General features: G+C 49.3%; 1 protein-coding gene across 5 annotated transcripts in view; it reads left to right on the top strand.

Annotated features, from left to right (window-relative positions):
* Window positions 1–27,540, top strand: part of TRIO (trio Rho guanine nucleotide exchange factor) — a 3,522,386-nt gene that overhangs the window by 2,461,617 nt on the left and 1,033,229 nt on the right. For all 5 annotated transcript variants that reach the window (XR_011200906.1, XM_069219639.1, XM_069219640.1 and 2 more), the window contains exon 42: window positions 2,235–2,324. Coding sequence is in view for 4 of the 5 variants with exons in the window: in XM_069219639.1 (XP_069075740.1) it covers window positions 2,235–2,324 (90 nt within the window). In the remaining variant the exon portion in view is untranslated. The remainder of the gene's footprint in view (window positions 1–2,234; window positions 2,325–27,540) is intronic.

The following is a 27,540-nucleotide window of genomic DNA, read 5'->3' as shown; positions in this document are numbered from 1 at the left end:
CTTTATCCAGTTTGCGCCAGAGCAGGGTCTGGGGGTCCCTGAACTGGTGTAAACTGGCTTATGCAAGGAGGGCACCATCTGTGCCCTTCAAAGCATTTCCAGAGGCTGGGGAGTCTACCCTTCCCCAGCTTGTTACACCTATTTCCAAAGGGAGAGGATGTAACACCCTTCTCCCAGAGGAAATGCTTTGTGCTGCCTTCCTGTGACTGAGCTGCTCAGACCCCAGGACGGCAGACCCCTGTCTGTGAAGTGGCAGCAGCTGTAGCTGCATTGCAAACCTCAGAGAGCCAGTACTGGGGGTCCATGGTAGAGCCCCAGGATGCATGAAATTGGCTCCCCAGTATCAGATTTGGAATGAGGGTTAATTCCACGATCTTAGACACCTTACATGGCCATATTCAGAGTTACCATTGCGAAGCTACCTATAGGTAATGACCTATATGAAGTGCACATGTGTAATGGCGTCCCCGCACTCACAAAGTCCCGGGAATTGGCCCTGAACTATGTGGGGGCACCTTTGCTAGTGCAAGGGTGCCCTCACACTTAGTAACTTTGCACCTAGCCTTCACTAGGTGAGGGTTAGACATATAGGTGACTTATAAGTTACTTAAGTGCAGTGAAAATGGCTGTGAAATAGTGTGTGCAATATTCTTCACGCAGGCTGCATTGGCAGGCCTGTGGAAGGGTTTGTCTGAGCTCCTTATGGGTGGCAAAAGAAATGCTGCAGCCCATAAGGATTTCTTGGAACCCTAATGCCCTGAATACATAGGTACCATATATTAGGGACTTATGAGGGGGTCCAGTATGCCAATTGAAATTGGTAAATCAAGTCACTAGGTTATGGTGAGAAATTTAAAAGCAGAGAGAGCATAAGCACTGAGGTTCTGTTTAGCAGAGCCTCTGTGACACAGTTAAGCACCACACACACACAAAAGTCACTAGGTTATGGTGAGAAATTTAAAAGCAGAGAGAGCATAAGCACTGAGGTTCTGTTTAGCAGAGCCTCTGTGACACAGTTAAGCAACACACACACACACTCTCTCTCTCTCTCTCTCTCTCTCTCTCTCTCTCTTATCCCCCCTCCCCCACTGGGGTCCTGATCAGTAGAATCCCAGTGAGACAGGCAAAAACATACTGACATACAGGTAAAAATGGGGATAACTTCCCAAGAAAGATGGTACTTTCCTACATACACCATGTTACCTGTTTTTGGAAAAAGAGCACTGTCACTGGGGTCCTGTTTAGCAGGAACCCAGTGCACCGTAGTCGAAAACCCTCAGTTACAGTGGCAAAAAGTGGGGAATGACCATGTCAAAAAGAGGCATTTTCTTTCAAGGGTTCATCCACCTCAGATTCTTTCTGGAAAGTTTTGGGGTGATCCGTCAAAGGGCGGGGTACCAAAACATAAAATCCTTATGCCTTTTTCATAGATTTCTTTAGGAAGGGCTTCTGCAAAATCTATTGAACAGAATTATACCAGGCAGGAAGCTAGATCTTGGTCCGCAGATAGTGCTTTATGTGATTTGGTGTAAATCCTTTCAATGGCTTTTGTGAAATTAAGGGTAAAAAATAATTGTATATTATGAGGTTGTCAATGATGCAATTTAAAATGTCATCAGTGATGTCATAGAACATGTCATGTGTGAGGTCATAAGCAGTGTAAAGTGGGATGCAAGTTAGTGCTGCTAACTATAACTGGTGAATTTCTTTGCTATTTGTTTGTTCAAAACGTTAATGTTGACACTGTCAAATTCATCTAATTATAGTGTAAACTTTAAAATTAGTATTTTTTACCGTGAAAAAAAAACAACATTATTTTCACTTACTTTGTTAATACTTAACTGTGTGGTAAAGGTAGAATTGTGGTAAAGACGTGTTGTAAACAATGTGTGGTAAAAGCATGCGTTGTAACATCGGTCAACCCCCATCCTCTCACAAACCTTAGAATTAGTTACTGTATCCTTAATATGCAAGTTGCAACAATAAAACAGTCTAAAGAGTAATTTAAGAAAATATAATAAAAGGTAAAGAGATGGTAGAATCACAAACAGTTTTATGTTTAACCGTTTGTCTGGTTAAGCACTAGTGCAGAAGAGATTTAATAACATGTTGGAGAGTCCATAATTCCCTTTATCCTTTGATTTTGAAGTATCTCTTGCTTTGGATTCTCCTGAATATGTGCTGCTAATAGTCATGGCTAATAAATAATACTACTTGGTTTCTTTTCTTGACAGGAGAGGAGGCTTCACATGTATATAGTTTACTGCCAAAATAAACCAAAGTCAGAACTCATTGTTTCAGAATACATTAATACATATTTTGAGGTGAGTACCATAATTCTAAGAATTAAAAATAGCTTTTTGGTTGGCAAGCATTGGAATTGGCAAGGCTCTTTCTGCTAAGTGACTAAGAAAAAGAGCTGGTCACTGCAAAAATCGTATTTTTACACTAGACATTGAAATTCTCCAACTTCTTCTGGTTATCTTGTTAACAACTGCTTTAATGTAATGTACTAGTATTCTCCTCTGGATACATCTATTGCTTTAACAGAGTTGGTGAATCTGTATGGGAATATGATTTAACAGAAAATAAATTATTGTGGTCAAATTATTGTTAGTATGTTTAGTTAGCTATAGTTCACCAACAATAAGTAGTGGATTGCAGATGTGCATATTATATTATGCTATTCATTACGGTTGTTTAGTTTGGTTGAGGGTCATTGCTCACATAAGGTCCTCCTAGCTGGCATGCCAGTAAATGTACATTACCAAATGAAGTTGTTTAGACAAATTGTAGTCATATTTAACAATTGAGATTAAAACAAGTTGGCCTGCAAGATCTCCTGCCTAAACCTTCAGATACTTCTCCATAGACAACCTAATGCTTGAACTCGTATCTCACCCTATTAACTCCATTTCTGACGTCAAGACCCCTCTAAACAAGATTGAGCTTATGAAAATCTATTTGATGATCTGTACCTCAATAACAACATGCAGGTGCAAGTCAAAGCCTTCAGAACCCTGTTACTCTCAAGACCTTTTGACAATAATGAACTCAGCTGTAGATGAGAGAAAACGGAATAAAATGTTTCACTTATTGATCCCATTATAGTCCTTCCATGCATCGCTGAGATAGCTCATCACATCAGCCAAAGCAAAGTACTATACCAACGCCATCAGTGAAGCCATAAACAGAAGCAGAACGGTGTACAAGACAATTGCGCACTGCATTAACCCCGTGCAGGACTCAACTATTCCTTACTCCACATAAAATTGCAGTGCTATCAACTTTTCTTCAGCGAAAATATACAGAAGATAGATAGCTCATTGATGGCACTAAGCCAGCTTGAGTTCTTACACCAACCCTTCCTGTAAAATCCAATAATCGGAATCCTTCAAAGCCCTCTTTCTCCCAGATTTCTCTGACCTACTCAACTCCCTTAAAGCCACGTTTTTCATGTAGATGATGTCCTATTACCGTCCTTCATCATATTTTCTCTTCAGACCGTCTGTTACCCCTGCTTAACACTGTCAATGCCTCCTTCACTCGAGGCATCTTCTCAGATACTCTCAAGGCAGTCCAGATCCTCCCACTCCTAAAGAAGCCTTCTCTAGATACTGATGACCACATCAGCTACTGACCCATCACCTAGCTACCATTCATAGGCAAGATCATTGACAAAGCAGTTTATTCTGAACTCCAAAATCACAGCAGTGGTGTCTGCTTTGCAGCTAATTCAGTGCACAGTGTAGCACGAAGATAGTTACCTTACACATCATAGACAATGTTCTCTTGACCATAAATGAATAGGACCCCTGTCTTCTGATATTGCTGGACCTCCCAGCCACCTTCAGCGCAGTGGACCATTCCACCCTCATGCATACCCTGGAGTCTTGAATGGGATTTACCAGCAGTGTTCTTCGCTGGTTCTGCTTCTACCTTCCCAACAGTTTGTTCTCATGGGCACCCCAAGTTCACAAAAGATCCCTATCACCTGTGGGTCCTCCATGGTTCCATAAGATCTCCTGCCATATCAAGCCTTTACATGGAGCTACTTTTTGTATCTGATAGAGACTTCTAGCTGCAGATTCCTTACCTTAGAATTTCCTGGTGTCAGCTTGGAATCTGGAATTTTGCAGAGCAATACCCTTGCGCACGCCGTCAGGTGGCATAGTTCGGATCTGTGTGGCATCATTGGAGCGGTTTGTGATGCGATGGTCATTTATAAAGGCACCACCCAGGCGCGCGTATGTCAGTTCTTTTACTTCTGGGCCGGTTAGCGCAGAACCAGTATCAAGCTACCCTCTGTTTTTTCTGACAGGCCTTTTTTTTTACCTTTTTGTCGAAGGTTTTTTCAAGTTTATGTGAGAATGTCATCTAGGAAGACTGGGTTCAAGCCATGCAGCGCCTGCCACCGAGCCATGTTGGTGATGGATCCCCATAAGGTATGTCTCTGGTGTTTGGACCGAGACCACGACTCAAACTTGTGTGCCGACTGCTGGAGCCATGGCTCTGAAAGTTTTGAGAGAGCGGTCCCTGAAGCTCGTGGCGGTCTGGCTGTCGACCTCGGTTGCCACTACACCTCGGAGGTCACAGTCCTGGTCGAGGAGGAGGTCGCAGGACCGCTCCAGGAGCCTCGAGTCCTCTTCATCTCAGTTGAGATTCTCCAGGCACCCGGGGAAGAGTCACAGGAAGAAAAAGTCCGATTGGACTTCGACTTTACCTTGTCTGTCGGCTGACAAGGCGAGTCAGGAATGTCGATGTTTCGAGCACAGTTCCACGGAGCCCCTGCCAGGGACAACTTTGAGCCTCCCCTGTTTCCGGGAGCCAGAGCGATCCCCACTCAGTTCAAAAAGTTTTACCAGGCCATGTGTCTCGTATTTGAGCGGGTTGCCCCCGCTTGTGTGCCTTTGGGCCCTGCGGGATCAGCAGAAACCCCATCAGGTTCCACCGCCGGCGGCTTCGGCGCCAATGGGGTCTCTTGGATCCTATATCGGATCTGGAACAATGCCGAGTCCACACAGTTGCCCTCCTGTGGTTTCGTTCCCAACATCAACACTCCCCACGCCCCTGGCACCCACTAGTGGCACAAACCCCTTTCTCATACCTGATGATCTAGAGCCGGAATGGTGTCATGCGATGCCGATTCCAGAGCTGACGACTCCAGCAGGGGCCAGATCATTGCCTGAGTCTTATTATGATCAACCAGGCATTGGTGAGGAATTGGGTTGGAGCAAATGGACTGGTATGAAGAGTTAAGAGAAACCAGTGGACTGGACACCTCTTCAGATATTGGCATGCTCTCACCTCCTACTGTTGCTACGTGTAGGAGGCTGGCCTGGCTTGTAGTGGGTACCAGAGGTACTTACACCTTGTGCCAGGTCCAGTTATCCCTTATTAGTGTAGAAGAGGTGTTTCTAGTAGCTTAGGCTGATAGAAGGTAGCTATGGCAAAGCATTATTAGGCTGAACTAGGAGACATGTAAAGCTCCTACTATACCACTGGTGTCATATGCACAATATCATAAGAAAACTCAATACACAGATATACTAAAAATAAAGGTACTTTATTTTTATGGCAATATGCCAAAAGTATTTCAGTGAGTACCCTCAGTATGAGAATGAGAAATATACACAAGATATATGTACACAAACCAAAACTATGCAGATAATAGCAAAAGGAAGTAATGCAAGCAATGTAAAGTTACAGTAGATTGCAATAGGAGCACATAGGTATAGGGGCAACACAAACCATATACTCCAAAAGTGGAATGCGAACCACGAATGGACCCCAAACCTATGTGAGCTTGTAGAGGGTCGCTGGGACTGTAAGAAAACAGTGAGGGTTAGAAAAATAGCCCACCCCAAGACCCTGAAAGCTAGGTGTAAAGTGCACCTACTATCCCGAGAGAGCACAGAAGTCGTGATAGGGGGATTCTGCAAGGAGAACAAACACCAGCAATGCAACAACAGTGGATTTCCGGACCTGGGTACCTGTAAGACAAGGGGACCAAGTCCAAGAGTCGCAACAGTGTCGAGAGTGGGCAGGAGCACAGGAAATGCCAGCTGAGGGTGCAAGGAAGCTGCCACCGGGTGGAAGAAGCTTGGTGTTCTGCAAGAACGAAGAGGACTAGGAACTTCCCCTTTGGAGGATGGATGTCCCACATTGTGAATAAGCTTGCAGAGGTGTTCCCACGCAGAAAGGCCACAAACAAGCCTTGCTAGCTGCAAGGGTCGCGGTTAGGGTTTTTGGATGCTGCTGTGGCCCAGGAGGGACCAGCATGTCGCCACTTGGATGAGAAGACAGAGGGGGCGCCCAGCAAGTCAGGGAGCCCTCACAGAAGCAGGCAGCACCCGCAAAAGGCACTTAGAAGGAAAGTGAACTGGAGTCCACCCGCAGTCACAAAAGGGAGTCCCACGACGCCAGAGGACAACTCAGAAGGTTGTGCACTGCAGGTTAGATTGTCGGGGACCCAGGCTTGGCTGTGCACAAAGGAAATCCTGGAAGAGTGCACATGAGCTGGAGCAGCTGTAAATCACGTGATACCCAGCAATGCAGTCTAGCGTGGGGAGGCAAGGACTTACCTCCACCAAACTTGGACTGAAGAGTCGCTGGACTGTGGGAGTCACTTGGACAGAGTTGCTGAGTTCCAGGGACCACGCTCGTCATGCTGAGAGGGGACCCAGAGGACCGGTGATGCCGTCTTTTGTTGCCTCCGGTTGCAGGGGGAAGATTCCGTCGACCCACAGGAGATTTCTTCAGAGCTCCTGGTGCAGAAAGGAGGCAGGCTACCCCCAGAGCATGCACCACCTGGAAACAGTCGAGAAAGCCGGCAGGGTGAAGCGATACAAGGTTGCTTGTAGTCGTCTTGCTACTTTGTTGCGGTTTTGCAGGCATCCTGAGCAGTCAGCGGTCGATCCTTTGGCAGAAGGTGAAGAGGGAGATGCAGAGGAACCCTGGTGAGCTCTTGCATTCGTGAGATCCCCAAAGCAGAGACCCTAAATAGCCATAAAAGGAGGTTTGGCTACCTAGGAAGGAGGATTGGCTACCAAGAGAGGTAAGAGCCTATCAGAAGGAGCCTCTGACGTCACCTGCTGGCACTGGCACTGGCCACTCAGAGCAATCCAGTGTGTCACAAACACCTCTGTTTCCAAGATGGCAGGTGCAGGTCAGGGGAGTGGTCCCTCCCCTTTCCTTTGTCCAGTTTCGCGCCAGAGAGGGGCTGGGGGATCCCTGAACCGGTGTGGACTGGCTTATGCAGAGGTGGGCACCATCTGTGCCCATCAAAGCATTTCCAGAGGCTGGGGTAGGCTACTCCTCCCCAGCCTTCACACCTATTTCCAAAGGGAGAGGGTGTTACACCCTCTCTCAGAGGAAGTTCTTTGTTCTGCCTTCCTGGGCCAGGGCTGCCTGGGCCCCAGGAGGGCAGAAACCTGTCTGAGGGGTTGGCAGCAACTGCAGTGGAGACCCCGGAAAGGCAGTTTGGCAGTACCTGGGTTCTGTGCTAGAGACCCGGGGGATCATGGAATTGTCCCCCCAATGCCAGAATGGCATTGGGGTGACAATTCCATGATCTTAGACATGTTACATGGCCATGTTCGGTGTTACCATTGTGACGCTGTACATAGGTAGTGACCTATGTACAGTGCATACGTGTAATGGTGTCCCCGCACTCACAAAGTCCGGGGAATTTGCCCTGAACGATGTGGGGGCACCTTTGCTAGTGCCAGGGTGCCCTCACACTAAGTAACTTTGCACCCAACCTTCACCAGGTGAAGGTTAGACATATAGGTGACTTATAAGTTACTTAAGTGCAGTGGTAAATGGCTGTGAAATAACGTGGATGTTATTTCACGCAGGCTGCAGTGGCAGGCCTGTGTAAGAATTGTCAGAGCTCCCTATGGGTGGCAAAAGAAATGCTGCAGCCCATAGGGATCTCCTGGAACCCCAATACCCTGGGTACCTCAGTACCATATACTAAGGAATTATTTGAGTGTACCAGTATGCCAATGTAAATTGGTGAAATTGGTCACTAGCCTGTTAGTGACAAATTTGGAAAGCAGAGAGAGCATAACCACTTAGGTCTGGTTAGCAGAGCCTCAGTGAGACAGTTAGGCATCACTCAGGGAACACATACAGGGCACATACTTATGAGCACTGGGGCCCTGCCTGGCAGGGTCCAAGTGACACATAGACTAAAACAACATATATACAGTGAAATATGGGGGTAACATGCCAGGCAAGATGGTACTTTCCTACACTACGGATGAGGGAAGATCTTATGCTATGGTGGTGTGTAGGGCAGCTCAGTTCTTGGACCTAAATCCGCCTATGGTGCCGGTCGGGACTAACCTCCTGACTAAGGTGCTTCAGCCAGGGGTTTCCACATCAGATCTGATGTTACCCTTTAATGAAGCCCTTACTGATGCCCTGCTGCAATACAGGGGCTCCTGTAAATAGGAAAGCTGGCTGCTGCCATCGCCCAACTCCAAATGATCCTAACTTCCTCACACAACACCCCACCCCACCCCAGAGAACTTTGTGGTCCATGCCTCCACTTCCCATGGCACCCTCCCTTCCGCTCCTCCAGATATGGAATCCAAGAGGCTGGACCAACTTGGGAAGAAGATGTTTTCTTCTTCCAGCCAGGCATTGAGGTCAGTAAACACCTCATGCCTATTGGGCTGTTTTTCCCATACTTTATGCGATACTGGGGCGCTGGTGCTGCCTCAGGTCCTAGAGGGCGTGCAGGACACTCTCTCACAAGTATTTAAAGATGGGAGAAATGCAGCCAAGTTTACTAATAGGTGTGGTTTGGACACGACTGACTTGGTGGGTAGAGCGATTTTGTCGACAGTGGCCCTTCGTCAGCACGCCTGCCTTCGTACATTTTTGGGGGATGTTCAGGAAAACCTTATGGACATGCCCTTCAATGAGTCCCGCCTATTTAGTGAAAAGGCAGACTCAGCGCTGGATCGTATTGAGGATTCTTAGGATACGGCCAGGTCCTGAGGCCTCTCGATGACCCCCTCACCAACAGTCAGTCTTTCACCCCTTTTGAGGTTTTGGAAGGGGTGGGGTACCACGCCATCCACAGACCAGCCACCGTCCTCTGTCAGAAGTCGTCCACCACCCAGCCTCCATCCTCCACTGCGCCTAAGTCCTCCTAGTGTGATTCTTCAAGACCACACACATCCAGTTGGAGGGAGAATTAAATTTCATCTCCCTCACTGGCAGTCTATAACATCGGACAAATGGGTCTTGCAGATCATACAGAAGGGCTATTCCCTCCCCTTCCAGTCTTTTCCTCCCTTTATGCCTCCATTAAAAGAACAGCTGATGAAGGATCACTTAGTCTTGCTCCGCGAGGAAGTTGCGACTCTCTTGGACAAGAGAGCCATAGAAAGGGTTCTGATATCAGAAGTGGGCACTAGTTGTTATTCCAGCGACTTTCTGATTCCCAAAAATGAACAAGGGTCTTCATCCTATTCTAGATTTGTGGGATGTCAGTCTCTTCCTCAAAAAGGAGAAATTCAAGATGCTCACTCTGGCTCAGATCTTGTCTGCTCTAGACCAAGGGGACTGGATGGTAGTGCTGGACTTACAGGATGCGCATTTTCAAATCCACATCCTGCCTGCCCACAGGTGCTACTTGCGGTTCAAGGTAGACCACAAGCACTTTGTTTACTGTGCTACCCTTCGGCTTTACAAGTGCCCCTTGTGTGATGGCAGTGGTAGCAGCTCATCTGCGCAGGTTGGGGGTTTCAGCCTTCCCCTACCTCGACAACTGGCTGTTGAAGGCTTCTTCGCCCCAGACTGTCGTCACCCACCTTCAGACTACGCGAACCTCCTGCATTTGCTGGAGTTCACTATAAACGTGCTGAAGTCACACCTAACTCCATCTCAGAAGCTCCCTTTCATCAGAGCTGTTCTGGACACAGTGCAGCTTCGGGCTTATTCTCCTGTGCAGCGAATCCAGGCTATTCAGGTTATGATACAGATGTTTCGGCCTCTATCCTGGATTTTGGTGCGACAGACTCTGAAGCTGTTGGGCTTCATGACCTCCTGCATCCCATTAGTCAAGTATGCCTGATGGCATATGAGGGCTCTGCAGTGGGACCTGAAGTTCCAATAGGCACAGCATCAGGAGAATCTCACTGACACGGTTCAGATCTCAGAGGGAACTGCAAAAGATCTGCAGTGGTGGTTAGTGAACTGCGATTGGGTCAGAGGCAAACTCCTCACCTTTCCCCAACCTTATCTCAGAGTAGTGTCAGATTTGTCACTTCTGGGATGGGGCGGGCATCTGGGAGAGGCAGAGATCAGAGGTCTCTGGTGTCCAGCGGAATCCGGACTATATATCAACGTATTGGAGCTCAGGGCGCTCAAACTGGCATTGAAAGCATTTCTTCCTGTTGTAAAATCATAGATGGAGCAGGTGTTCATGGACAACACCACTGTACTGCAACAAGCAGAGTGGTGTGTGGTCGTGGACCCTTTGTCAAGAGGCCCTGCGTCTCTTGACATGGCTGGAACAGCAGGGCATAACCCTGATGGTTCAACACCTGGCAGGTTGTCTGAACGCCAGGGCAGACAAACTCAGCCGTCGATGCCTAAAAGATCACGAGCGGTGCTCCATCTTGACATGGCACAAGGACTCTTTCTGCAGTTGGGAGAGCCTTGGGTAGATCTGTTCACCTCTGTAGAGAATGCACAATGTCAGCAATATTGCACTTTGGAGTTTCCAAGGCAGCACTCGCTCAACGATGCCGTTAGTCGCAAGTGGAGTTCAGGCCTCCTGTACGTCTTTCCCATACCACTGTAGAACAGTTCCCTCTTTCTGGCATGGTTACCCCCACTATTTGCCTGTTCTCAGTATGTTTTGACTGTGTTCACTGGGATCCTGCTAACTAGGACCCTAGTGACTCTGCTCTCTCCCTTTAAATTTGGTTGCTTGGACCACACACACTCCACATTTGGCATACTGGTTCCCCCATGTAAGTCCCTAGTATATGGTACCCAGGTACCCAGAGCAGGTACCTGTGTGTGAGGGTACCCCTACGTGAGCAGAGGTGCCCCCATGAACTGAAACTCAATTTTCACAGACTTTATGAGTACTGGGACACCATTTTATGCGTGTACTGAACATAGGTCACTACCTATGTCCAGCTCCATAATGGTAGCTCCGAACCTAGGCATGTTTGGTATCCTACATGTAGGAGTCATACCCCAATACTGCTGCCAGTATTGGAATCTTATGTCCATGCACTCTTGGTTCTCCTCAGAGGACCCGAGCATTGCTCCTACCAGGTTTCTGGGGGTTTCCGGGCAGCCCAAGCTGCTGCCACCCCTCAGACAGGTTTCTGCCCTCCTGCTGCTTGTTTGTTCAGCTCAAGCCCAGAGAGGCAGAACAAAGGATTTCCTCTGGCAGAGGGGGATTGGTGCGACAGACTCTGAAGCTGTTGGGCTTCATGACCTCCTGCATCCCATTAGTCAAGTATGCCTGATGGCATATGAGGGCTCTGCAGTGGGACCTGAAGTTCCAATAGGCACAGCATCAGGAGAATCTCACTGACACGGTTCAGATCTCAGAGGGAACTGCAAAAGATCTGCAGTGGTGGTTAGTGAACTGCGATTGGGTCAGAGGCAAACTCCTCACCTTTCCCCAACCTTATCTCAGAGTAGTGTCAGATTTGTCACTTCTGGGATGGGGCGGGCATCTGGGAGAGGCAGAGATCAGAGGTCTCTGGTGTCCAGCGGAATCCGGACTATATATCAACGTATTGGAGCTCAGGGCGCTCAAACTGGCATTGAAAGCATTTCTTCCTGTTGTAAAATCATAGATGGAGCAGGTGTTCATGGACAACACCACTGTACTGCAACAAGCAGAGTGGTGTGTGGTCGTGGACCCTTTGTCAAGAGGCCCTGCGTCTCTTGACATGGCTGGAACAGCAGGGCATAACCCTGATGGTTCAACACCTGGCAGGTTGTCTGAACGCCAGGGCAGACAAACTCAGCCGTCGATGCCTAAAAGATCACGAGCGGTGCTCCATCTTGACATGGCACAAGGACTCTTTCTGCAGTTGGGAGAGCCTTGGGTAGATCTGTTCACCTCTGTAGAGAATGCACAATGTCAGCAATATTGCACTTTGGAGTTTCCAAGGCAGCACTCGCTCAACGATGCCGTTAGTCGCAAGTGGAGTTCAGGCCTCCTGTACGTCTTTCCCATACCACTGTAGAACAGTTCCCTCTTTCTGGCATGGTTACCCCCACTATTTGCCTGTTCTCAGTATGTTTTGACTGTGTTCACTGGGATCCTGCTAACTAGGACCCTAGTGACTCTGCTCTCTCCCTTTAAATTTGGTTGCTTGGACCACACACACTCAACATTTGGCATACTGGTTCCCCCATGTAAGTCCCTAGTATATGGTACCCAGGTACCCAGAGCAGGTACCTGTGTGTGAGGGTACCCCTACGTGAGCAGAGGTGCCCCCATGAACTGAAACTCAATTTTCACAGACTTTATGAGTACTGGGACACCATTTTATGCGTGTACTGAACATAGGTCACTACCTATGTCCAGCTCCATAATGGTAGCTCCGAACCTAGGCATGTTTGGTATCCTACATGTAGGAGTCATACCCCAATACTGCTGCCAGTATTGGAATCTTATGTCCATGCACTCTTGGTTCTCCTCAGAGGACCCGAGCATTGCTCCTACCAGGTTTCTGGGGGTTTCCGGGCAGCCCAAGCTGCTGCCACCCCTCAGACAGGTTTCTGCCCTCCTGCTGCTTGTTTGTTCAGCTCAAGCCCAGAGAGGCAGAACAAAGGATTTCCTCTGGCAGAGGGGGATAACACCCTCTCCCTTTGGAAATGTGTTACATGGCTTGGGAGGGGTAACCTCGCCAAGCCACTGGTATGCTTTGAAGGGCACATTTGGTGCCCTCCTTACATAAAGCAGTCTGCATCTGATCAGGGACCTCCAGATCCTGCCTTTCTAACACGGGGCACTGGCATCTACCTCTGGGAGCATCTGAGTGGCCAGGACAGGCAGGTGACGTCAGAGCCCTAATTCCCCTTCAGGGTAATTTATGGTCTCCCTCTTGGGTGACTCCTCAGATTCAGCTTGCAAGATTCCAGCAGGACTCCTCTGCAACCTGTACTTCAACCTCTAGCCATTGGAACTGCTACTGGACCCTCCAGGAACCGATCATTTGCATCCAAAACGAAGACTCTGTTTGCAACATTGTTTCCACGTATCTTTCCAGCTTCTGCACCATCCCTGGCTGTGCATCCTCTGAGGGCAGCAGGTCTTCAGTTTGCACATGAAGAAAGAAAGAATCTCCCTTAGAGGGAAGGAGTCACTCCCCTGCATGCAGGCACCAACAGCAATTACGACCGGCTGCGTGGACTCCTCTCATCCTGAGCTGCGTGGATCCTGCATCACTGGTGGTGGTCTGGAATGGTCTCCTTTGCCCTCTCTGCCAGCTGTCCAACTTTGGTGGACGTAAGGCTTTGCCTTCCCAAGATGGTCAGTACCCCCATGCACCGGATCTCTTGCAGCTGCCAAGGCTTGTTGACATTTCCTCCAAAGAATCTTCAGGCTCTGTGTTGCTCCAGCCTCTAGCACTTTTCTCTACGACCCACAGCCCTCTGCGTGCTTCTCCTGCTGTGTGGGAACCTTTCTTCAATTGTGCTGCGTAGGCTCCTCTGGGACTCCTGGATCTTCTTCCAGTGGGTCTCCTGTGGGGGCTGCCTTCTGTGGACTCTCTGTATCGCGAGGGATCCCCTGAGACTCCTCCCTGTGGGTTGTGTCCTCTTGGACCTTGCTGGTTCCCAGCAGCTCCACTTTTCTTCTACAGCAACTCTTGCTTTTTCCAAGGCTTGTTCGTGGCTTTTCCATGCCATAGACAGACTACAATCTTCCATGTGATATGGGACATCAACTGCATCCTCCAGGAACTCTTCACCGACTCCAGGGCTACATTGCTGACCGTCTTGGTCCTACCGTCGACCAGCCCCTGCAACCAGACGGTTGAGTAGTGGCTCCTGCCACCACCGGACACTCCTGCGACTTCCGGACTTGGTCCCCTTCTTTTCCAGGTCTTTCTCTTCAGGAATCGACCGCTGGGTTCATGCAGTCTTGTCTGGGTGTTGCAATATCTTCTTTTTAATCGCTTTGGGTGGTTTGTAGAAAATCCAGTAACTTACTCCTTACCTTCTGGTCGCTGGGGGGGTACTGTGATTCTTACTGTTGGAGTTTCCCACTTCCCCCAGCTCCCCTGTACACATTCCACTTACCTAGGTGGAATTCCTGCATTCACATTCCATTTTTTTAGTTTATGGTTTGGGTTCCCTCTAGGGTCACTATTGTCTATTGCTTTTTGCACTGTTTTCTAATGCTTTTTATGCCTATTTCTGATTACTAGTGACCATATCTAGTGTGATTCTTATCTCCTATTGGAGGGTTGCCTCTCTAGTACTGGACCTAGTATAAGGCGTAAGTACCTTAGGTACCCACCACACACCAGGCCAGCTTCCTACAACCACTTCTGCCCAGAGTTCTCAAGAAGATCAAGAATGACCGGGCCCAAGTAATCCTGGTGACGTCGGACTGGGTATGGAGAGTCTGGTATCCTAAGCTTCTGAAAATGAGCATTGATCCTCCAATCAGGCTGCCTCTTCAGAAAGATCTTCTGTATCAACAGCAGGGAAAAGTTCTCCAACCAAACCTGTCAACTCTGTACCTTCATGCGTAGAGATTGAGCAGCGACAGTTGACAGCGTTCGACCTTCCTTCCGAAGTCTGTAAAGTTATTCTGGCAGCCAGGCATCCCTCTGCTGAGACAGTATATGCCTGCCGTTGGGAACGCTTCATATATTTTTGCACAGAAAGATCTATTGATCGTCTTTCTGCTTCTCTTTCTGATATCCTTCTCTTTATCTTATCCCTAGCCCAAAAGGGTTCGGCCTTGGGAACTCTCAAAGGTTATCTGCGTTCCTTCAACTGCCTGATCAGCCTTTAATATTCAAGTCACCTGTTGTACATAGATTTCTCAAAGGGCTTGTACCTATGTTTTCCCCACACCCTTTGTTATGCCTCAGTGAGAGTTAAACCTAGTTCTCACCTTTCTCATGTGTACTCCCTTTGAGCCATTACATAACTGTCCCCTCCAGCTGCTCACCATCAAGGCAGCCTTTTTTAGAGGCAGTAACATCTGCCAGGAGGGTGAGTGAGATGCAGACTCTCTCATCCAAGCCGCCGTATCTCACTGTGTTCCCAGACAAGGTGGTAATCAGAACTCGTGTCTCTATCCTCCACAAGGTGGTGACCCCATTTCACCGGGGTTAAAAAATCACCCTGCCCACCCTCTTTACTCCACTGCCTCCCTCTAAGGAATAGGAACAACTCCATCGACTAGACCCAAAAAGAGTGTTGTCATTCTACTTTGACCGCACAAAAGAGTTCTGGGTGGATGACCAACTCTTTGTGGGGTATGTGGGAGAAAAGAACAGTTGGGCAGTGCAGAAACAAACTATTTCATGGTGGGTCATTCTCTGCATTAAGATCTGCCACACACTAGCCAAGAAGCAGCCTCCTGAGGGCTTTAGGGCTCATTCCCCCAGGGGCAAGGCTGCTACCACTGTGCTAGCACAAGATTTTCCAGTCCTGGATATTTGTCAGGCAGCTACGTTGGCATCAATGCACATGTTTGCAAGACATTACTGCCTGGACAATCACGTCTATAGAGACTGACACTTTGCCTGTACGGTCCTGCAGGACTTTTTTAGTGTAAAGATCTGTTCACAGCCCACCACCAGGAGGTTATGGTGTGGGTATTGTAGGAAAATGTCACTGTCAACATGGTTACTCCCTAACTTTTTGGCCTTTTGTTGATGCCAGCTTTGATTGGATGTGTGCTGGGACCCTGATAACCAGGCCCCAGCACCAGTGTTCTTTCCCTAAAACTGTACCTTTGTCTCCTTAATTGGCACAGCCCTGGCACACAGTTAAGACCCCTGAACCTCTGGTATCAAGGGGCATGTGGCCAGAGAAGGGCTCTAAGAGCTGCAGCATGTATTTTACCACCCTGGGGACCCCTCACTCAGCACATGCACACTGCCTCCCAGCTTCTCTGTGCTGGTGGGTAGAAAAAGACTAAGTTGACATGTCACTCCCCTCAGAGTGCCATGCCCACAACCCACTTCCTGTGGCATAGGTAAGTCACCCCTCTAGCAGCCCTTATAGCCCTAAGGCAGGGTACACTATAACGCAGGTGAGGGCATAGCTGCATGAGCTCTATGCCCCTACAGTGTCTAAGTCAATTCTTGGAAATTGTAAGTGCAGGGTAACCATACTGAGTATATGGTGTGGGAGTTTGTCAAAATGAACTCCACAGTCCATAATTGCTACACTGAATACTGAGAAGTATGGTATCAAACTTCTCAGCATAATAAACCCACACTGATGCCAGTGTGGGATTTATTGAGAAATACACGCAATGGGCATCTTAGCGATGCCCTCTTTATGCCAGCTCTACTGTTAGTGTGTGACTGACCAGTCTGTACCAGCCTTCCACTTCCAGACAAGTTTCTGACCACATGGGGTGAGTGCCTTTGTGCACTCTGTGGTCAGAAACAAAGCCTGTCCTGGGCGGAGATGCCTCACACCATCCCCTACAGGAACTGTAATACCTGGTGGTGAGCCTCAAAGGCTTAAGCCTGGTGTTACAATGCCCCAGGGCACTCCAGCTAGTGGAGATGCCAACCCCCCAGACGCAGCCCCCACTTTTGGTGGCAAGTACGGTGAGATAAAGAGAAAAACAAGGAGGAGTCACCCCTTCAGCCAGGTCCACCCCTAAAGTGACCAGAGCTGAAGTGACCCCCAAATTGAAAAATCCTCCATCACCAAAGGGAGGGAGCACAAGGAGGGTGTAGCCACCCTCATGGACAGTAGCCATTGACTACTGCCCTGTGACCCTAACACCCCCCCTAAATTCAGTATTTAGGGGCGACCCTGAAACAGGATTTTAGGTTCCTGATGACCTACAAGGAAGAGGGACTGCTTAGCTGAAAAACCCCGCAGAGAAAAGGAAGACGACAACTGCTTTGGACCCAGCCCTACCGGCCTGTCTTCTACATCAGAGAACCTGAACCAGCGACGCATCCTGCGGGCCCAGTGACTTCTGCCGACTCAGAGGACTGCCCTGCACCTAAGAAGGATCAAGAACTCCCGGGGACAGCGAACCTGTCCAACCAAGAAAGAAGAAACTATCCTTAAAGGGACTCCCACCTCACTCCAGAAGCGTGAGTCCCCACCACTCTGCACCTGATGCCCCCAGCTCATGTCCAGAGGAACTAACTATCCAGAGAGGACCCCCAAGCGACTCTGACGACGTGTCCACCCTGGGCTGACTTCCCTGCACCCCCACGACGACGCCTGCAGAGGGAATCCCGAGGACCCCCCCTGACCGTGACTACCCGGATCGAAGATATCCAATGCCTGGAGAAGCACTGCACCGGCAGCCCCCAGACCCATGAGAAACCGACCACAGGTGCAGCAAGGACCAGCAGGTAACCCTCATCAGTGCCCAGTCGTGGCTTGCCTGAGAAGCCCCCATGTGCCCTGCCTGCAGCGTCTGAGTGACCTCCGGGTCCCTCTTTTGAATCCTATTGAATGCCTGATGCCCTGTTTGCTCACTGCACCCGGCCGCCCCTGTGCCGCTGAGGGTGTGTTATGTGCCTACTTGGGGCCCTCCTGTGCTCTACCAAACCCCCCTGGTCTGCCATCCAACAGCGCAGGTACTTAGCTGCAAGCAGACCGGGACCGGCACCCCCCCCTGTCTCCATAGGTGTCCGTTATTTTGGCTCCTGGTTGACCTCTGCACCTGACCGGCCTGTGTTGCTGGTGCTGGGTGTTTGGGTTGACTTGAACCCCCAACGGGGGCTACCTATGCCCCAGAGACTGAACTTGTAAGTGCTTTACTTACCGTGATAACTAAACTTTACTTAACTCCCCCAGGAACTGTTGAAAATTGCAGTGTCCACTTTTAAAATAGCTTGTTGCCATTTTATGAAAAACTGTGTACATTACTGTTTTGATTCAAAGTTCTAACTATACCTATGCAAAGTACCTTTCATTGAATGTACTTACCTGCAATGTGAACCTTGTGGTTCTAATAATAAATTAACAAAATAATATTTTTCCATATAGAAACCTATTGGCCTGGAGTTAAGTAATTGAGTGTGTGTTCTCACTTATTGCTTGTGTGTGTACAACAAATGCTTAACACTACCCTCTGATAAGCCTAACTGCTCAACCACACTACCACAAATAGAGCATTAGTATTATCTATTATTGCCTCTGTCAAGCCTTCTGGGGAACCCCTGGACTCTGTGCACACTAGATCTCATTTTGATATAGTATATACAGAGCCAGCTTTCAACAGTCACTCTCTGGTGTGACCCACCTATCAGATGGGGCCAGGGGTCATCAAGTTGGCCTAACCGGTCAGATACTCCCAGGTGCCTCTGCTTACCTTGTTTCCAAGATAGCAGACTTAGCAGGCCACCTGGCAGAGCTCCCCTGTCCTGTGTGTGGTTTTGTGCCAGAGAGGGGGCCGGGAGTTCTTGAACTGGTGCAAACCGGATTATGCAAGGAGGGCAAAAAATAAGCCCTTCAAAGCAGTCTGGTGGCGCTCAGAGGCCAACCTACCCCAGCCAAGCGACAACTATTTCTAAAGGATAGCTGGTCACACCTCTATCTTGCAGGAAATCCTTTGTTCTGCATTCCCCTGCTGGAGTTGGGCTCACCAGCAGGAGGGCACCATATTGCATAGTAATACTTAGAACTTTGAATGGACTCAACAATGTACACAGTTTTTCTTTAAATGGCAAAAAGCTATTTTAAAAGTGGACACTGCAATTTTCAACAGTTCCTGGGGGAGGTAAGTAAAGTACAGTTTTTGAGGTAAGTAACAAACTTCGGGTTCAGACTCCGGGCATAGGTAGCCCACCGTTGGGGGTTTAAGATAACCCCAAACACCCATCACTAGCATCACGGTACTGGGTCTGTGCAGAGGTCAAACAGGCGTTAAGCATTTGTTGTACACACACAGGCAATAAATGAGGAACACACACTGAAAGACTTACTCCAGGCCAGTAGGTTTTTATAGTGAAAAATATATTTTCTTAGTTTATTTTAAGAACCACAGGTTCAAGATTTGCAGTAAACACATAAAATGCAAGGTACTTCACTTAGATACTTTAGGAACTTTGAATAAAAGCAATATCATATACAGTCTTTGTGAAAATGGCAATAAGCCATTTTCAAAGTGGACACACTGCAAAAATCAACAGTTCCTGGGGGAGGTAAGTAAAGGTAAGATTAGGAGGTAAGTAAAACACTTACAAGTCTCAGTTCTGGGGCATAGGCAGCCCACTGTTGGGGGGTCAAGGCAACCCCAAAGTTACCACACCAGCAGCTCAGGGCCGGTCAGGTGCAGAGGTCAAAGAGGTGCTCAAAACACATAGGCGCCTATGGAGAACAGGGGTGCTCCGGTTCCAGTCTGCCAGCAGGTAAGTACCTTCATTCTCGGGGGGCAGACCAGGGAGGTTTTGTAGAGCACTGGGGGGGACACAAGTAGGAACACAAAACACACCCTCAGCGGCACAGGAGCGGGCGGGTGCACTGTGCAAAGCAGGCGTCGGGTCTTACGTAGGAAACAATGGAGGGACCCGGGGGTCACTCTAGCGGTGCAGGCAGGCACATGGGGGGCTTCTCAGGACAGCCACCACCTGGGCTAGGCAGAGGGTCGCCTGGGGGTCACTCCTGCACTGAAGTTTGGTTCCTTCAGGTCCTGGGGGCTGCGGGTGCAGTGTTGGTTCCAGGCGTCGGGTCCCCTGTTACAGGCAGTCTCGGTCAGGGGGAGCCTCTGGATTCTCTCTGCAGGCGTCGCTGTGGGGGCTCAGGGGGGTCATCTCTGGTTAGTCACGGGTTCGCAGTCACCGGGGAGTCCTCACTGAGGTGTTTGTTCTCTGGAGCTCGAGCCGGGGGCTTCGGGTGCAGAGTGAGAAGTCTCACGCTACCGGCGGGAAGGGAGAGTTCTTTCAAAGTTGCTAAAAAGTTGCAAAGTTGTTGCTGTTTTTGAACAGTGCCGCTGTTCTTAGGAGTTTCTTGGTCCTTCGGGTTCAGGGCTGTCCTCTGAGGCTTCAGAGGTCGCTGGTCCTCGTCAGATGCGTCGCTGTGGAGGTTCTTGGAGTCTGGAGTCAGGCCGGTAGGGCTGGGGCCAAGTCAGTTGTTGTCTCCGTCGTCTCTGCGGGGCTTTCAGGTCAGCAGTCCTTCTTCTTCTTGTAGTTTGCCAGAATCTGATTTCCTGGGATCTGGGTCGCCCCTAAATACTAAATTTAAGGGGGTGTTCAGGTCTAGAGGGCAGTAGCCAGTGGCTACTGTCCTGGAGGGTGACCCCCTCCAGGGTACACCCTCTTTGTGCCGCCTCCCTGAGGGTGGGGGGGGGGCACATTCCTAATCCAATTGGGGGAATCCTCCAATCTCAAGATGGAGGATTTCTAAAGGCAGGAGACACCTCAGCTCAGTGCACCTTGGATGCTGTCCTGACTGGTGGGTGGCTCCTCCTTGTTTTCCTCATTATCTCCTCCAGCCTTGCCACCAAAAGTGGGGGCCGTGGCCGGAGAGGCGGGCATCTCCACCAGCTGGGATGCCCTGGAGTGCTGTAACAAAAGGCATGAGCCTTTGAGGCTCACCGCCAGGTGTTACAGTTCCTGCAGGGGGAGGTGAGAAGCACCTACACCCAGTATAGGGTTTGTTCCTGGCCACAGAGTGACAAAGGCACTCACTCCATGTGGCCAGAAACTCGTCTGGTTGGGGCAGGCTGGCAGAAACCGGTCAGTCTAGCACTAGGAGTCGGACTGCTATTCAGGGGGCATCTCTGAGATGCCCTCTGTGCATTTTACAATAAATTGCACACTGGCATCATTGTGCATTTATTGTGCTGGGAAGTTTGATACCAAACTTTCCAGATTTCAGTGTAGCCATTATGGAACTGTGGAGTTCGTGTTTGACAAACTCCCAGACGATATACTCTTATGGCTACCCTGCACTTACAATGTCTAAGGTTTTGCTTAGACAGTGTAGGGGCATAGTGCTCTTGCACATATGCCCTCACCTGTGGTATAGTGCACCCTGCCTTAGGGCTGAAAGACCTGCTAGAGGGGTGACTTACCTATGCCACAGGCAGTGTGAGGTTGGCATGGCTATCTGAGGGGAGTGCCATGTTGACTTAGTCATTTTCTCCCCACCAGCACACACAAGCTGTGAGGCAGTGTGCATGTGCTGAGTGAGGGGGCCCTAGGGTGACATAAGTCATGCTGCACCCCTTAGAGACCTTTCCTGGCATCAGGGCCCTTGGTACCAGGGGTACCAGCTTCAAGGGACTTACCTGAGTTCCAGGGTTTTGCCAATTGTGCAGACAAAGGTACAGTTTAGGGAAAAAACACTGGTGCTGGGGCCTGGTTAGCAGGGTCCCAGCTTTCAGTGTAGCCATTATGGAACTGTGGAGTTCGTGTTTGACAAACTCCCAGACCATACACTCTTTATGGCTACCCTGCACTTACAATGTCTAAGGTTTTGCTTAGACAGTGTAGGGGCATAGTGCTCTTGCACATATGCCCTCACCTGTGGTATAGCGCACCCTGTCCTAGGGCTGTAAGACCTGCTAGAGGGATGATTTACCTATGCCACAGGCAGTGTGAGGTGGGCGTGGCACTCTGAGGGGAGTGCCATGTCGACTTAGTCATTTTCTCCCTACGAGCACACACAAGCTGTGAGGCAGTGTGTATGTGCTACATGAGGGGTCCCCAGGGTGGCATAAGCCATGCTGCAGCCCTAAGTGACCTTCCTGGCATTAGGGCCCTTGGTACCAGGGATACAATTTACAAGGGACTTATCTGGGTGCAAGGGATGTGTCAATTGTGGGAACAAAGGTACAGTTTAGGGAAAGAACACTGGTGCTGGGGCCTGGTTAGCAGGGTCCCAGCACACTTTCAATCATAACTGGCATCAACAAAAGGAAAAAAGTCAGGGTTTAACCATGCCAAGGAGGCATTTCCTTACACTACCAAAGAAGGTATGGTATCAACTTCTTTAGGGACCAAACCACAGCAAAGGCCTCCCTCTCAATGGCATTCCAACGCTGCTCTCATAAAAGCAACATGCTGGTCAAGGCCATAATCATTTGTTTGGGACAGGACTACTGCTATCCCATGCTCAGAAGCATCTGTCTGCACAATGAAATGCTTAGAATAATCCGGAGCTTTCAAAACTGGTGCTGTACACATGGCTTGCTTCAGGGTGTCAAAGTCCTTTTGACAGTCCATGGTCCAGTTAACTTTCTTGGGCATTTTCTTGAAAGTCAGTTCTGTGAGGGGTGTCACTATTGATCCAAATCCCTTCACAAACCTCGTATAGTCAGTCCCCAGTCAAGCCAAGGAATGCCCTGACTTGAGTCTGGGTTTTTGGAGCTACCCAGTCCAGAATAGTCTGGATCTTGGGTTGGAGTGGCTGAACTTGGCCTTCACCAACAAGGTGACCCAAGTAAACCACAGTACCCTGCCCTATCTGACATTTAGATGCCTTGATAGAGAGGACTGCTGCTTGCCGGGCCTGCAAAACCTTGTTCAGGTGGACCAGGTGACCTGCCAGTTGGAGCTAAGGACAGCAATATCCTCCAGATAAGCTGCACTAAAGGACTCCAAGCCAGCAAGGACTTGATTGGCCAACCTTTGGAAGGGGCATTCTTGAAGCCAAAGGGCATCACAGTAAACTAGTAGTGCCCATCAGGTGTAGAGAAGGCTGTTTTCTCTTTTGCTCCAGGTGCCATTTTTATTTGCCAGTACCCTGCTGTCAAGTCAAAGGTACTTAAGTATTTGGCAGTACCTAATTTGCCTATTAGCTCATCTGCCCTTGGGATGGGGTGAGTGTAGGAGGCTGGCCTGGCTTATAGTGGGTACCTTGTGGTACTTACACCTTGTGCCAGGTCCAGTTATCCCTTATTAGTAGATTAGTAGTGTTCTAGCAGCTTAGGCTGATAGAGGTAGCTATAGCATAGCAGCTTTGGCTGAACTAGGAGATATGCAAAGCTCCTACTATACCACGTATATCATATAGCACTATATCATAAGAAAACACAATACTCAGAGGTACTAAAAATAAAGGTACTTTATTTTAGTGACAATATGCCAAAAGTATTTCAGAGGATATACTCCCTTAGGAGGTAAGTAATATACATACAAACCAAAATCAGGTAAGTAAACAGTTAGAAAAGTAGTGCAAACACTGTAGAACACAATAGAATGCAATAGGAGAAAATAGGCCTAGGGGAAACACAAACCATATACTCCAAAAGTGCAATATGAACGACGAATGGACCCCAGGCCTAGTGTAGTGTGGAGAGGGTCGCTCAGAGTGTCAGAAAACACTAAGGGCGTCCAAGGTACCCCACCCCAAGACCCTGAAAAGTAGGAGTAAATTTACCCTACTAACCCAGAAAGACAGTAAAGTTGAGATGAGGATTCTGCAAGAACAACAACTGACTGCAAAGCACTGAAGACGGATTCCTGGACATGAGGACCTGTAAAGGAAGGGTACTAAGTCCAAGAGTCATGCAAGTGTCCAGGGGGGGCAGGAGCCCACTAAACCCCGGATGAAGGAGCAAAAGGACTGCTTCCGGGTGGAAGAAGCCGAAGATTCTGCAGAAGGTGCCAGGAACTTCTCCTTTGATCAGAAGATGTGCCACGGCGTGCTGGAGGATGTAGAGTTATTTCCACGCAGAAAGACCGCAAACAAGCCTTGCTAGCTGTAAGAGTCGCAGTTGAAGGTTTTGGGTGCTGCCAGGGCCCAGGAAGGACCAGGAGGTTGCCCCTTGGCGGAGGAGACAGAGGGGGCGCTCAGCAACCCAGAAAGCCCACACAGAAGCAGGCAGCACCCACAGAAGCCCCTGAACATGCGCTCAGAAGATCTAAGGATGGCGGTCGACTCAGCACAACAAAAGGGAGTCCCACGAAGTTGGAGTCCAACTCAGCGAGTTGGGCAGTGTAGGACGGAGTGCTGGGTACCTGGCCTTGGCTTGCATGAAGGAAGCCTTGCAAGAGTGCACAAAAGCCCTAGCAGCTGCAGTTCACACAGTACACAGGATTACTGTCTGGCGTGGGGAGGCAGGGACTTACCTTACCCAAATTTGAACAGAAGGGCCACTGGACTGTCGGGGACATTTGGACCCAGCTCCTGTGTTCCAGGGACCACGCTCGTCAGGATGAGAGGGGACCCAGAGGACCGGTGATACAGAAGTTTGGTGCCTGCATTGGCAGGGGGAAGATTCTGTCGACCCACAGGAGATTTCTTCTTGGCTTCCAGTGCAGGGTGAAGGCAGACAGCCCTCAGAGCTTGCACCACCAGGAAACAGTCGAGAAAACCGGCAGGATGAGGCGCTACAATGTTGCTGGTAGTCTTCTTGCTACTTTGTTGCGGTTTTGCAGGCGTCCTGGAGCAGTCAGCGGTCGATACTTGGCAGAAGTCAAAGAGGGAAGTGCAGAGGAACTCTGGTGAGCTCTTGAATTCGCTATCCCACAGGATAGACCCTAAATAGCCCACAGAGGAGGATTGGCTACAGAGAAAGATAAGCACCTATCCGGAGGGGTCTCTGACTTCACCTGCTGGCACTGGCCACTCCGAGCTGTCCATTGTGCCCTCATACCTCTGCATGCAAGATGGCAGAGGTCTGGGACACACTGGAGGAGCCCTGGGCACCTCCCCTAGGAGGTGCTGGTCAGGGGAGTGGTCACTCCCATTTCCTTTGTCCAGTTTCGCGCCAGAGCAGGGCTGGGGGGATCCCTGAACCGGTGTAGACTGGCTTATGCAGAGAGGGCACCATCTGTGCCCTTCACAGCATTTCCAGAGGCCAGGAGAGGCTACTCCTCCCAGGCCCTTCACACATATTTCCAAAGGGAGAGGGTGTAACACCCTCTCTCACAGGAAATCCTTTGTTCTGCCTTCCTGGGACTCGGCTGCCCAGGCCCCAGGAGGGCAGAAACCTGTCTGAGGGGTTGGCAGCAGCAGTAGCTTCAGCGTAGACCCCGGAAAGTTAGTTTGGCAGTACCCGGGCTCTATGCTGGAGACCCGGGGATGCATGGAATTGTACCCCCAATACCAGAATGGTATTGGGGTAACAATTCCATGATCCTAGACATGTTACATGGCCATGTTCGGAGTTACCATTGTGACGCTACATATAGGTATTGACCTATATGTAGTGCACACATGCAATGGTGTCCCCGCGCTCACAAAGTCCGGGGAATTTGCCCTGAACAATGTGGGGTCACCTTGGCTAGTGTCAGGGTGCCCACACACTAAGTAACTTGGCAACTAACCTTCACCAAGTGAGGGTTAGCCATATAGGTGACTTATAAGTTACTTATGTGCAGTGAAAAATGGCTGTGAAATAATGTGGACGTTATTTCACTCAGGCTGCAGTGGCAGTCCTGTGTAATAATTGTCTGTGCTCCCTATGGCTGGCAAAAGAAATGCTGCAGCCCATAGGGATCTCCTGGAACCCCAATAACCTAGGTACCTAGGTACCATATACTAGGTGAATTAGAAGGGTGTTCCAGTGTTCCATTGATTATTGGTAAAATTAGTCACTAGCCTGCAGTGACAATTTAAAAAGCAGAGAGAACATAAACACTGAGGTTCTGATTAGCAGAGCCTCAGTGATACAGTTAGGCACCACAAAGGGAACATATATAGGCCACAAACTTATGAGCACTGGTGTCCTGACTAGCAGGATCCCAGTGACACATATCAAACACTCTACACAGGGAACACATACAGGGCATACTTTATGAGCACTGGGGTCCTGGCTAGCAGGATCCCTGTGACACAGGCAAAAACAAACACACATACAGTAAAAATGGGGGTAACATGCCTTGCAAGATGGTACTTTCCTACAGTGAGCATCTGTCTTGGTGACAGAGTTGAGCCCTCTCCAGTCCACACAAAACCTCATCTCTCCCCTGCCATCATTTGTGTGAGGTTTGGGGACCAAGACCACTGAGCTAGCCCATGGACTGTCAGAGTGCTCAATCACTCCTATCTCCAGCATTTTGTGGACTTCCACCTTGATGCTTTCCTTAACTTGGTCAGACTGTCTGAATATTTTATTCTTGACAGGCATACTGTCTCCTGTGTACACATCATGGGTACACAGGTGTGTCTGACCAGGGGTTAAGGAAAAGAGGTCAGGAAACTGCTGGAGGACTTGCCTGCAGTCAGCCTGCTGTTTGCCAGAGAGGGTGTACGAATAGATCCCTCCTTCTACTGAGCCATCTTTAGGGTCAGTGGAGAGGAGATCAGGGAGAGGTTCACTCTCAGTGTCCTGGTACTCATCTGTCACCATTAACATGTTTACATCTGCCCTATCATGAAAGAGTTTTAGGCGGTTCACATGGATCACCCTCATGGGGGTCCTGCTAGTGCCTAGGTCCACCAGGTAGGTGACCTGACTCTTTTTCTCAAGAACTGGGTAGGGGCCACTCCATCTGTCCTGAAGTGCCCTTGGAGCCACAGGCTCCAGAACCCAGACTTTCTGCCCTGGCTGTAACTCAACTATAGCAGCCTTTTGGTCATACCACATCTTCTCGAGCTGTTGGCTGGCCTCAAGGTTTTTGCTTTCCTTTTCCATGTACTTTGCCATCCTTGAACGTAGGCCTAGTGCATAGTCCACCACATCTTGTTTAGGCTCATGGAGAGGTCTCTTCCAGCCTTCTTTTACAAGTGCTAGTGGTCCCCTAACAGGATGGCCAAACAGAAGCTCAAAGGGGAAAACCCTACTCCCTTCTGTGGCACCTCTCTGTAGGCGAAATGCAGGCGTGGCAAGAGGACACCCCATCTCCTTTTAAGTTTTTCAGGGAGGCCAATGGTCATGCCCTTCAATGTTTTGGTAAATCTCTCCACAAGACCATTGGTTTGCGGTGGGTATGGTGTGGTGAATTTGTAAGTCACCCCACACTCATTCCACATGTGCTTTAGGTAAGCTGACATGAAGTTGGTACCTCTGTCAGAAACCACCTCCTTAGGAAATCCAACTCTGGTAAAAATACCAATGAGTGCTTTGGCTACTGCAGGGGCAGTAGTGGACCTAGGGGGAATTGCTTCAGGGTACCTAGTAGCATGATCCACTACTTATAGGATATACTGGTTCCCTGATGCTGTGGGAGGTTCAAGTGGACCCATTACGTCTACTCCCACTCTTTCAAAGGGGACCCCCACCACTGGAAGATGATGAATGAGGGGGGCCTTTGGATGGCCACCTGTCTTACCACTGACTTGACAGGTGACACAGGAGGTGCAAAACTCCTTTACCTTCTGGGACATATTGGGCCAGTAAAAATGGTTGACTAATCTCTCCCATGTCTTGGTTTGTCCCAAATGCCCAGCAAGGGGAATGTCATGGGCTAAGATCAGAATTAA

This window comes from Pleurodeles waltl, chromosome 2_2 (genome assembly GCF_031143425.1).
Source record: "Pleurodeles waltl isolate 20211129_DDA chromosome 2_2, aPleWal1.hap1.20221129, whole genome shotgun sequence".
Classification (NCBI taxonomy): Eukaryota; Metazoa; Chordata; class Amphibia; order Caudata; family Salamandridae; genus Pleurodeles; species Pleurodeles waltl.
This window is presented reverse-complemented; position numbering and strand designations above follow the sequence as displayed.